General features: G+C 34.1%; 1 protein-coding gene across 37 annotated transcripts in view; it reads right to left on the bottom strand.

The window, feature by feature from the left end:
* Positions 1-10,269, bottom strand: part of LOC137658547 (uncharacterized abhydrolase domain-containing protein DDB_G0269086-like) — a 111,241-nt gene extending 100,972 nt beyond the window's left edge. For 17 of the 37 annotated variants that reach the window (XM_068393397.1, XM_068393398.1, XM_068393405.1 and 14 more), the window contains exon 1: positions 10,055-10,269. In XM_068393397.1, the coding sequence (XP_068249498.1) occupies positions 10,055-10,183 (129 nt within the window). In that variant the 5' untranslated portion in view covers positions 10,184-10,269. Of the gene's footprint in view, positions 1-4,150; positions 4,181-10,054 lie in introns of all 37 variants that reach the window. The other 20 variants (XM_068393408.1, XM_068393411.1, XM_068393407.1 and 17 more) reach the window with 3 other exon arrangements.
* Between the last annotated feature and the right edge of the window lie 2,231 nt (positions 10,270-12,500).

The raw sequence follows: 12,500 nt of genomic DNA, 5'->3' as shown, positions 1-12,500 counted from the left end.
AAACAACTAGTTTGTTTGGTTCCGTTCTATATGACGATCTGCCTGACGTGGAATGTTACGAATTGCGCTGATACAGTCACTCTGCATAGCAAATTTAAACGAAATAAAAGAAAGGCAAGTGACAATGTGGTTGGGAAAATAGATACAGAATTCAGTATATTAATAAGTCAATTAATAATCCCTAAAATTATAGAACCATTTGGCAGTACGAGTTCTACCTCTATGTATATGATCATGACGTAGATCACTGCTTGCACGTAATAGGATTTTTTAATTAGCTTTGTAAATGAGGAGAGAGAGAGAGAGAGAGAGAGAGAGAGAGAGAGAGAGAGAGAGAGAGAGAGAGAGAGAGAGAGAGAGAGAGAGAGAGAGAGAGAGAGAGAGAGAGTATGAAGGGTAAAAAAGGTTCAATTTTTTTTCAGTCCTGTCGCCCACTTATCTCAATTTCAGCATTCGCTAAGTTTCATGAATTTCATCCTTTCCCAGCATTTTGAGTTTCCTGTTAATAACAAACATTTGGCACAGGATTTGTTTTCACTGATGTTTTAAAACATTCCATGGAGTTTTGACTTTATGTACAAATATATCAACATAATGTAACTTTTATGTACAATCTTGACTCAGATACTATCAAGGTAATTTTATCTTGAATTTCGGATGCCTCTTAACAAATATCATTTACTATTTTTCGTTTCCAAATTACTAAAATACTCAAACATTGCTTACATTTTTCGTATTTTATACTTAGTTTTTCGTTAAGTTTACAACTTTCTACTGCTAAAATGTTTTACTTCTGCAGGTAACCCCACATCTTACATTCCAGCATATAATATATTTAATGTATCACAATTTGATAGCTTCCTGGCTTCAAGATTAGAATATTAGCAATACATTCCACGGTAAAATTAAAAGAGAAAAAGATAACTATGAAAAAAAAAAAACGGTACGTGATCATGAATATGGTCCTCGTGAATATGCCTTAAAAACAGATTAGTCAAATTTCTATATCAACAGATTCCTAATATGATTTGATGGCTTGTGGCAAATCAACAAATTAAGTTCTTGAGATTACAGGCAAAGTTACGGTGATTAAACAATTCCTTGTTTTTAGGTTGGTATATCGTAGCATTTAGATTAATTGTAATGGTATTTCACGCTAACTTCCAAAATCTAGATTTAAATAAAGATTAATGGTTTCCTACCTCTTGGATTCATGACACTGCAATTCTAGAGGCATTAAATAAGTAATAATAAACGACGTCTATCTTTAATTCCAAGATGCATTCACATCTTAATCAGTGTTTAAGCTCCGACACTGTTCGTTTCGTAACAGTAGGCGCCAGACGAGGTGAGATTCCAAACTTCTGTCGAGACATGACAACTGTAGTATTGTTTTTGTGAACCTATTGCCAGATATTTCTCGGGGCTTCCTTTATTTATACTCATGCAAAGGAAGTAATCAGAGACAAGCGACTCATTGCTAAACAACATATCAATAAAAATAAAAGTAAACAAAAATCGCCTAATATTCTTTCTTTCAAGGCGACAATCCAACGGTATTTCAGAAGTTGTACCGAATCAACTCAAATTGTGGTTACATTTTTGGTTTTAGCTGGGGAAAAAATGAAAATAAATCATAATAATCATTACTGCTATTTGAAGGTTTGGCAAGTAATGATATAGTTGCTCTTTCTGATTGTTACCGTTCATTATTTCATTACCCTAAGATGATAATAAAATTTTAACGTTATCAATTGTATTATCGTCATAATCAATCGACAGTAGGCATTTGTCAGTTTCATCAGCTCTTTTGACGCACAGTTCAAAAATACCAGTAGAACATTTAATCACTGATGGTATAATTATGATTCTATACCATTTTCAAATGAGTGAATCCAAATTAAAGTTTAAAATATTATCTTTAATATTACTAGGATCTTAAATGACACGATTCGAATGTATCAATAAGTTTTCCAATAGCTTTACGACAGCAATCTTCATTCTATTTTTTACAATTTTTTCTTAAAATCTGAATGTTTATCAATACTAAAATTGCAACCAATAAACATCTAAATTGGTCTCTCTCTCTCTCTCTCTCTCTCTCTCTCTCTCTCTCTCTCTCTCTCTCTCTCTCTCTGTCTAACCCTATTTACTCTTCAGCTCCAGTGGAATACTCAACCCATATTGATAGAGCGCATAAATCCACAAATAACTATTGATTGATAAATCCAGGTTAGGGACCTTTCCGATATTCGCTGTACCATCGATTGATAGACGCTACAGCTTCGACATATGGAACTAAGTATATGTTAAGCATATTTTTCTTCTGAACGTAGCATTTAATCTTGTCACACTTCTAAGTATAGGAGGTCCTAAACTTACTAACATTCGACTTATTCGGGGATACAAACACAAATCAAACCGAAAATAACAGATAAAATAAAGAAATACTGTAATAAATAAATATTATTACATTTAATGCACAAGGCAAAATGACATTTGTAATAATCTGATATGTATTTCATATGAAAAGCAACTATGTGTTGACTTTTTTTAGCTGGAAATTATAAGAATGGAGTTCAGGTTAGGTCTACACTAGGCTAAAATTTAACGAAATTCGACTTGCAAACAATTCGACTTACAAACAGCTTCTTGGATCCAATTAAGTTTTTAAGTTGAGGATCTACTGTATTTGTGTTTGCTATTTGAAAGTACAATATATTAAAATCATGTTACGAAAAGAGATTATATCAGATTAAATAGACGCTTTAGAAAAAGTTACTCCATCTCCCATCAATTAATAATCATGCGTAATTATTCGTGAATTATCGCTGTTATGCACAGTTGTAATACATAAGAGAAACAAATGATGTTGGTATGAAATTTCAATTCAGAATATAAAAATTTGTATTATTGACAAAAATAAACATCAAAATTCATCCTCCCCTCAAAATTTTCTCCATCATTCAATATCCTTTTTTTACCTTTATTTTACTTTAGTTCTTTTACGTGTCTTTCCCTACATGCACATACGAAGGGAAGAGTATAGAAATGACTAAGTAATCTTCGCCAATAAAACTAAGTACTGTATTTTAAATACTAACGGTTGTAGCATTATTATTTAAAAATTACAAATTCCTTATTGCTAAATCATAACAATGTTTAAACAAGGTTTAAACATATATATATATATATATATATATATATATGCATAAATTTGTATGATAGGACAAAACCATTTCCCAGACAATAACGTTTATCTATCACAAATCCATTGTCCGAAACAATGCCGAGTGGCACGTAATGAATCATAACACATAACCTTACAAAGTTTATGATGAAATCGTTTCAAAATCGACGATTATTTGTCACGGACGCGTAAGTTTTCACGAAACAAGTTTCGTATCGACCGCCAAACCGCTGAAACGTTCGCGAACGTTTTAGCAGATGCGGTTCACTTGTACTAAGCAAACGTTATCAGTGTTTCAACTAATTGCCCTTTGGCTAGCATAATTACATTTCGAAATGTTCGACTGATTAGTCAACACGTTTATATAATGATAACTAATTCTTACTACATAAAAACAACACACAAAAAGCTCATAATCTACATCACGCGAAATCTCGCTGATAATGTTGCCAAAGCTTCTATAACATAAACACTCACTATAATGCTAAAAACACTATCGGCTTTCATTTTCTCTTTTTTATATTTCATAAACTATGCGAGAACCTGGATACATGATGGTGGAAATGCAAATGAAATATTATTTGAAACGTAATAAAGATTTAATTTTCTCTTTACTTATTTTTGTTTTTGCAAATTTATTTACACCAGAATGTGGTGCAAGGATGTTTTCAGGGTGGGTGGATGTGCAATAAATAACAAACAAGAAGGAAGGGAAAACACCAACAAACTTATCTGATATCTTTTGAAAAATAAATTCCGATTTATAAAAAAAAATTAAATGGGAAAATTAACACCAAAAGAAAATGAATAGAATACGCTTTGAAATCATCATTGGGTATGCTTGAAAAAAATAAAATGCATTTCATACCACCAAGACCTGTGAGAAAACCCTAAGAAGGCACTAACATTCGCAACCACTTCTATTACCACTAATTCAATTCATATCACTAATGAACAAACCCTTGGGACGTAGTCGTAGCCATAAGGATCCTGTAGAGAGACAGTGGATAACGTTAAACAAAAAGATAGTACTTGAAGAATTCCATATTGCAGTTTTAAAAGGCCACTTGGTAACTGTCGAATGTTTTGTTGGGAGCGTTCTCAAGAAAAAGTCTGAAATCTCTTGAATATTACTCTACGTAAAATAAATATCATAATATTTTACAAATCTAATTTTTTAATTCGACAAAAGCAATGTTATCTCTTACGTTTTTAACACAATTATACAGGATTTCTTAGCACCAATAGCTTGTTATAAATATACAATATGGATATTCAAATAATTCCTAAGGTAATCAATCATATCTGGTTATTGTTAGTTAATTATTCACATGATAAATTAGAGGAAATAATTTATCAGCTGTCCAGAAATATTAGTTATAATTTCATGGTTAATAGTGACTCAATTTCAATTCATAGTTAACTGTGATACAACAAATATTAAGTGATTTATAGGAACAAATAAATATAAACCATCCACATCACCTCCATCATCATTAGATCTGGGAATCTACAACCAAACCAAGCCCATAAGAATATAATCTATTATTAAAAGTGAGGAAAGTCAGTTGGAGGCTATGTTTAGAAAGAGGAGGTAGGGTATATATCGGTCTCATTCTCTCACTCGCAGGCATGTACCACAGAGCAGAGGGAAAGGAATGAGAGAGGAGAATGGGAGGGATGAGAGAGAGGAATAGTTAAGTGAAGGAGGGATAAATGAAGGATATAAAGGAGTATGTGAAAGATGAAGTGATATGCGAGACTGGAAAATGATTAGGAAAAGGAAGGTGATGGCCCCGAAAATATGACTTATGCATTAAGTAAGAAAATAATGCCTTCAAAGGAAAATATTAAAATGATGATTAAGAATCGAAGAATCTCTGACTTTTTTTTCATGAAAAAAGACACTTAAATGAGGACGATATATAAAATATTATGAAATTCAGGTAATTCAAGTGAATTGACAGGCCAATATTTATAGAAAGCTAAAATAAAAACTTCAAGGTTGAACAATGAAAGAACCCCACATGTTATTGCAAAGGGTATCTACATAAGGTTTATGATGCCTCATGTGTTTGGTTCAAACATATGTACCATACAAAACAAGCACAATTTTGCAGAAAGAGAGAGAGAGAGAGAGAGAGAGAGAGAGAGAGAGAGAGAGAGAGAGAGAGAGAGAGAGAGAGAGAGAGAAGGGTGACTCACCTGGCTTAGATACAGGTGGGAGAGGAACGTGATTAGGAGTAAGAATTTGAAGGATCGAAAGAGATAAAGAAAAAGAGCAGGAGAAGATTAGATTTGGAAACTGAAATACACGAATTGGTTGAACAGGAGGAGGAAAGTGAAAACGTTGATAATAATGATCCAGCGATGGGAATTCGTAACAGAAGAATAACTAATTATAATTTTGTATGCATAAATTCATGGGCGTCGTATTATTTGGTTCTATTACTTTCGGTAGCAAGTGATATCATGTAAGGATCCAGAGAACATTTAAAGAAAAGGAATTCTCTTTACACCTGAGTTTATCATAATATCATTAACGAATTGGAATCATATTACTTTAATTGATACAAAGAGCAACATTACAGATGTTTAAACTTGCAGCGAATGTTATGTTGAACAGGCTGTCATAAGTCTCTCTTCATAGTTTATACTCGTATATCAAATCTATATCAACGTTGCTACTCAAGATGTTTTATGTTCTTTATTTATTACTTATCATTTATAGTTTAATCGTTTCCTTATTTCCTTTCCTCATAGCATCAATGGCCTTCGCTGTTATGATGCCAGATAATATCTAATAATCAATCAACCTTTCCTCACTTGGGTATTTTTCCTGTTGAAGCCCTTGGGCTTTTAGCATCCTACTTTTCCAACTAGGGTTGTTGCCAAGCTAGTAGTCCTCATCATCATCTCCTCCTACGCCTATTGACGCAAAAGGCCTCGGTTAGATTCCGCCTGTCGTATTCATCTTGAGCTTTTAAATCAATACTTCGCCATTCATCATCTTCTACATCACACTTCATAGTTCTCAGCCATGTAGGTCTGGGTCTTCCAATTCTTCTAGTGCATTGTGGAGCCCAGTTAAATGTTTGGTGAACTAATCTCTCTTGGGGAGTGCGAAGAGCATGCCCGAACCATCTCCATCTACCCCTCACCTCACCATGCTCTCATCCACATATGGCACTCGAGTAATCTCTCTTATAGTTTCATTCCTAATCCTGCCCTGCTATTTAAATCCCAATATTCTTCTGAGGGCTTTGTTCTCAAATCTAAAAATTCTGTTGGATATTGTTCCATCGTCATACCACGACTCATGCCCATAAAGCAACACCGATCTCATTAAACTGATATATAGCCTGATTTTTATATGCAAATTTAGGCGATTTTATTTAACCTAGCCATTGTCTGTTTTTTTTTTTTTTTAATCTTTCAATAAACTCCAATTCTAAAGATCTTGTATTACAGATCATAGTTCCTAAATATTTAATATTTCCACCTCATCAATCCTTTCTCCTTCCAATGATATTTCATCTTCTATTCAAGCTAGTAGTAGTAATTATAATAAAGTACGGAGCCTGTCGTTAATAAATGCATGGAAATACATCAAGCAGTGCTTGAGTAGAGTGAACCATAAATTGGTGTGACTTGATGTGACTGCATGACCATCCTGCTTTGTTTACTAGTCAGCATTTGTGGAAAGAAGCCAGGAATGCGCAAACGCAAACTTTAGGGTTGTCAATGTGTACACAATAGTAACCTTTTCGGTTAAATTCTATTTTTATTTGTCAGAATTTATGAGTAAATTCTGCATATGTAATAACATATATATATATTACACTATTCAAATGAATGAAAAAAGAATAGTTCCTTTAACTTTAACATTCAAATCAGAAATCAGATGATCATTACATTACAATTTTTTTTTATTACACAAAATGTTTTTTTTTTTTTCCATAAAACAAGACAGACCTCATTTAACTGGAGTTTCTTTGACTTTGAACAGTGAGTATCAGTAAATAATGTCAAAAATTCGTTTAGTAACTAATATTAACATCATTTTCCCTACAATGATTGTAAAATAAGAATCATCGGATGAAGACATTCATTTAGACTCGGCTTACATATGCAGTTTCTCAGTAGAATTCGGCTTCAAACTAAGAATTAAATGTGATAATGTTTATACACTCTTAGTATCTTATATCATTTTCAAAGCAAACACGGATATATTCATACTACTTATTTACATAACTCAAAATCAATATTTTGATCACCCAAGGGACTATGCTATTCCTACCCCTCAAATACACCCTTGTCAAATGTTTACTCTGCGGAAATAAGTAGTTTTCGAAAATCTCCATGATCCCTTTTCCCCTAACTCTTACAATATTCCAATTTATGAAAAGCAGATCCATTGCTACTTAAGACTTCAGACTCACTCTTCCACCATTCCCAATCCTTATTTCCTTGTCCTTCTCAAGTCTTGACTAGTAAAGTTATTGGATCCTTTGACTGGCCAGATAGTACTACATTGGATCTTTCTCTGGTTAAAGTTCCTTTTTCCTTTGCCTACGCATACAACGATTAGTCTGGGCTATTCTTAACACATTTTACTCTTTTTCATACACCTGACCACACTAAGATAACGGAAAAATTCTTCTCCATTCAAGGGGTTAACTACTGCATTTTAATTATTCAGTAGCTAATTTCCACTTGGTAATGGTAGAGGAGACTCTTTAGAAATGGTAAGCAGCTCTTCTAGGAGAAATACACTCTAAAATCAAACCATTCTTTTCTAGTTTTGGGTAGTGCCATGGCCTCTAAACCGTAGTCTTCGACTGTCTTGGATTAGAGGTCCCTTCCTAGAGGGTACACTCAGGCACACTATTCTATGTTTCCTTCCTTTCTTTCCCACCAGGGTTATTTTCCTGATGGAGCCCTTGAGCATATAGCATCGAGCTTTTCCAACTAGGGTTGTATAGCTTTGCTAGTAATAACAAGTATACATGTCATGGGCTGATCTTTTATAACCGACGCTCAAAAACTAAGGTGATAGTCAGAATAATAGACTTTACCTTGAAATTCCCTTCTTCACGATTATATAAATTGTGAGGGTCTATTATATATATATATATATATATATATATAGATATATATATATATATATATATATATATATATATATATATATATATATATATATATCTATATATATACATACATATATATATATATATATATATATATATATATATACTGTATATATATACATATGCACACACATATATATACACACACACACACACACACACATATATATATATATATATATATATATATATATATATATATATATATACTGTATGCAAACACGCATGTACCCATAACGAACCCCACATACAATATTAAGGGCTCGAACAAATGATGTTTCTTAGGTAGATGCATGCGAGCGCACACACACGTGAGTGTATATATATATATATATATATATATATATATATATATATATATATATATATATATATACATATATATGCATGCGTACACACACACACATATATATACACACACACATATATATATATATATATATATATATATATTTCTCTCTCTCTCTCTCTCTCTCTCTCTCTCTCTCTCTCTCTCTCTCTCTCTCTCTCTCTCTCTCTCTCTCTCTCTCTCTCTATATATATATATATATATATATATATATATATATATATATATATGAGTGTCTGTATGTGTGTGTTTGTGTGTGAGAGGAAGGATGTATGTGTGTGTAAACAGTCACAATAATAAAATCAGGCTTTGCACTGAGCACAGTACCCTAATGATTAAATAACAGTTAAATTGTCTCCCACAAACAAACACATATTTTCTCTGCTGGCATAGTTCAGAGCAGACCATTTTCTCTCCTCTTTTTCGTAACACATTCTCCCCTATCAAAAAAAAAAAAAAGAACATTAATTTCAAGGTCGACTTTTCCATCATCAACCATTTCTCCCCTGCCCACCAGTAGCGTTTTAACCAGACGATTAGCACCGAAGGCATTAAAAAAAGAAAAAAAAAGTAATCGAGGTATTAGTCAGACAAAACGCAACCATACCGACGTCCATTTGGCAGAGAATGCCACCTTATTAGGAGCCGGGGGTCGTGTCTCCGAGGGACAGAGAAGAAGCCAAAACCCCCGAAAGCTCAGGAGTGTTTAGTGGATGTGTGGATGTAGGTGTAGATACACATATGCCCAGATGCGGTTTGGATGGTATTAGGTGTATTCTGATGATGGAGGCGTTTATAAAAACAAACAAATATTAATCAAAGGAAAAGAGAAATTCTAGAAAGAGTGGGACTTTGCAATGTCAGGAATGAGAGGGAGAATAGCCAGGTTTGTTCGAAAAGCCGGAAGAATATTTTCAGTCATGGATCCATGGGCGTTGATGAATGTGAGTGACTGAGGTTGGATGAATATGGGGTAAATCTTAAGGTTTTCTATTCCTGGTATTAAACGTTATTCAGGAAGGGAGAGGAATGGAAAAGACGGAAGGGAGAAGGAGGGAAGATGGGAAAAGGATTATCATTATAAAATCACTCGTCACATAGAAGTGGTAGAAACTTTAACAATTGTAAATGACTTGATATGAATACATCCCTCTGAAACATTTCTTCTCAGTTCTGCAAAAGTCACATAACTGTACACTCGTCGATTTGGTTTTTATCTCACTGCAAATAGACACTTTTTCAAGGGAGATGCGGCTAGAATAGATGTATAGGCTACTACTCACTATACATTTGGACTTAAGGGGTTGTCATTATGAAGGGATCAAACGCAAGGCATGATGGTGGTAGGTTTTTCTGACGTACCTGCATGTAGCCGCCCATGGGTGGGCGCCCGTAGGAGCCGACACCTGGTGGAGGTGCAAAAGTAGGGCCGTGCATGGAAGACATCTTCCTCGTTATGTAGCCGTCGTCGTAAGTAGGTCCTCTCATCATGCTGCTTGCGACCCTGTGGAGTGACAACACAACCTCGCGGCCCCGCTCCTTGCGCCCACTGCCCGGCCCTACGCCCGGGGCCCTCAACACAAGAAACAACCTATTTTAAGCGACGATGCCCTGGGTACGTCACTTCCTCCCCTACCTGAAATAGCCTCCTGCCAGCGTCCAAACGCCCCGACGGTGCTGACATTCAGCTGGCCGGACCAATCAGAACGGTGGAAATCTGGGGCAGTCTGTGGGTATTGGCTCCGACGTAAATCAAGGCTTTTTGAACAGACTTTCCTTGGGATATATCGTTGGTGCTGTACGAGATCGCCTGTCATTGCAGGCGTACGATCAGTAATTTTTTTTCCTGTTTAAGTCTTCTGTAATGTGGAAAGTTATGAATATGCAGTCGTTCAAAATGAGGGATTTCTGTTATAGAAAAAGGGGAGAAAATATATCTTGGGATGATTTTAATGGGACGAATTTTCAAGTTCAGTTGAAAGTAATTTTTTCAACACCAACTTTTAAATTATAATTTCTTTTTATTCAAAATGAAGATATTCTGAGCAACGTGTACTAAAGTTCAACATGTTCAACACCTAGTTGATTTAAGAACCAAATTAAATAATTAGTCAAAATCTCTTACCCTCGTTTAAAGCAAGGAAAAAACAGTAAAACATGTAATCATAAAAGTTTAAAGCAAAACTAAAGGATAATCTTCACTAATCGGGGATTTATCTATTATTCGCGTTCTCAAAAAACATCTCAGATAAGCAAAGCGAGTCAAAGAACCCATACCGGAAGTGGGGTCCAATTGCAATAGGAGAACACAGCCTATTTTTACGCATTTACAGCAACGGAAAGGTCGCTCTTCATTCTATGATATTTCACGTCATTTTATATTAGATTGGGGAAACGAATCAAGACTCGTGATTACAATAATGAATGTCCGAGTGGTCGGTTTCATTGCACCCCTCTTCCGTGTTAAAAAAAAAAAAAAAAGATATTACAGAATTTGTAATTTGGATCATATGGGCCAATGGTAGGGTCAGGTATCCATTAAACACTAAAAAAAAGAAAAAGAAAACGATGTCGGCAAATGCTGATGCCAGGCCATCATTGAACGCTATGGAGCAACAAGAGAAAAAAAAAACTGTTTCCCTAGGAAATAGAAGCTTTTGGAACCGATGTGTCTCTAGGAAATAAAAGCTCGAGGAACCGATATTTCACTAAGAAATAAGAGCTTAAAAATGCATTTCATCAAGATGGAAAACGATAAAATAGAAAGCTAAATGTTGGGTGCAACAAAAGGAAAGTAGGGATGCTGCATAGACACTATAATAAAGCCTACGGTAAACCGTAAAAGGCACACTGACAGCAACAACCCTACAACGGGGAAAACCACAAATGAAACGGAACTCAAGCAGCATATGATTACCTCTCATCGTAGAGAAGACGCTTATTTATTCATTTCCATTTTCTAGAAAGTACAAAATGCCACTTTTAAAAACAAAATAAAATATATTAAATTTGTTTTCTTTCGCTGTTCGAGGTGATCGAAACGCGGTAGTTTATCTTAGTTATCCTTTTAAAGGATCTAACTTTCATGACGTTTAATAATATATTGGACCATGCTAGAAAAACAGCCCCAAATTACATTTACTGTTATCTTGATTATTATTTTGGATAAGTAAAGAACTCTAACAGAAAGCTTTCCAAAAATAGAATGTACATATGGGATATATATATATATATATATATATATATATATATATATATATATATATATATATATATATATATGAGGTATACATATATAAAAAATTACAATGTCAGGCAACACAATATATTAGCTAACGTAATATCCTAATACTTTTTGCATACGATTTCAAAATATCGAAGTACACCCCAAATAAAGCAATTTTCCTTTCGTCTAAATATTTTGAAACATTTTCAAGTTAAGAAAGGGAGTGGGTTCTAATCACTAAGCGACAATTAAAAGTGGCAGTAGATTAGCAATAGCTACTCTTTCGTTATACTGAAGGCCGTCCGATTAGCGAAGTTTAGTAAAGTTGGGTCTGGTCAGTATGTCTTTTGATGACCGCCAAAAGAAGCAAGATGATATCAGTTCTTATATAAGACCCTTGAATATCCATGCCGTAAGTCGTGGGACTGGTAACCTATCTCTTTTAGCATTTGTTGAGCAACAGAGAGATAACACCTTCTGGCATTGCCCATATATATATATATATATATATATATATATATATATATATATATATATATATATATATATATATATATATACAGTATATATATATATATATCA

The sequence above is a fragment of the Palaemon carinicauda genome, chromosome 19 (assembly GCF_036898095.1).
Source record: "Palaemon carinicauda isolate YSFRI2023 chromosome 19, ASM3689809v2, whole genome shotgun sequence".
Taxonomy (NCBI): domain Eukaryota; kingdom Metazoa; phylum Arthropoda; class Malacostraca; order Decapoda; family Palaemonidae; genus Palaemon; species Palaemon carinicauda.
This window is presented reverse-complemented; position numbering and strand designations above follow the sequence as displayed.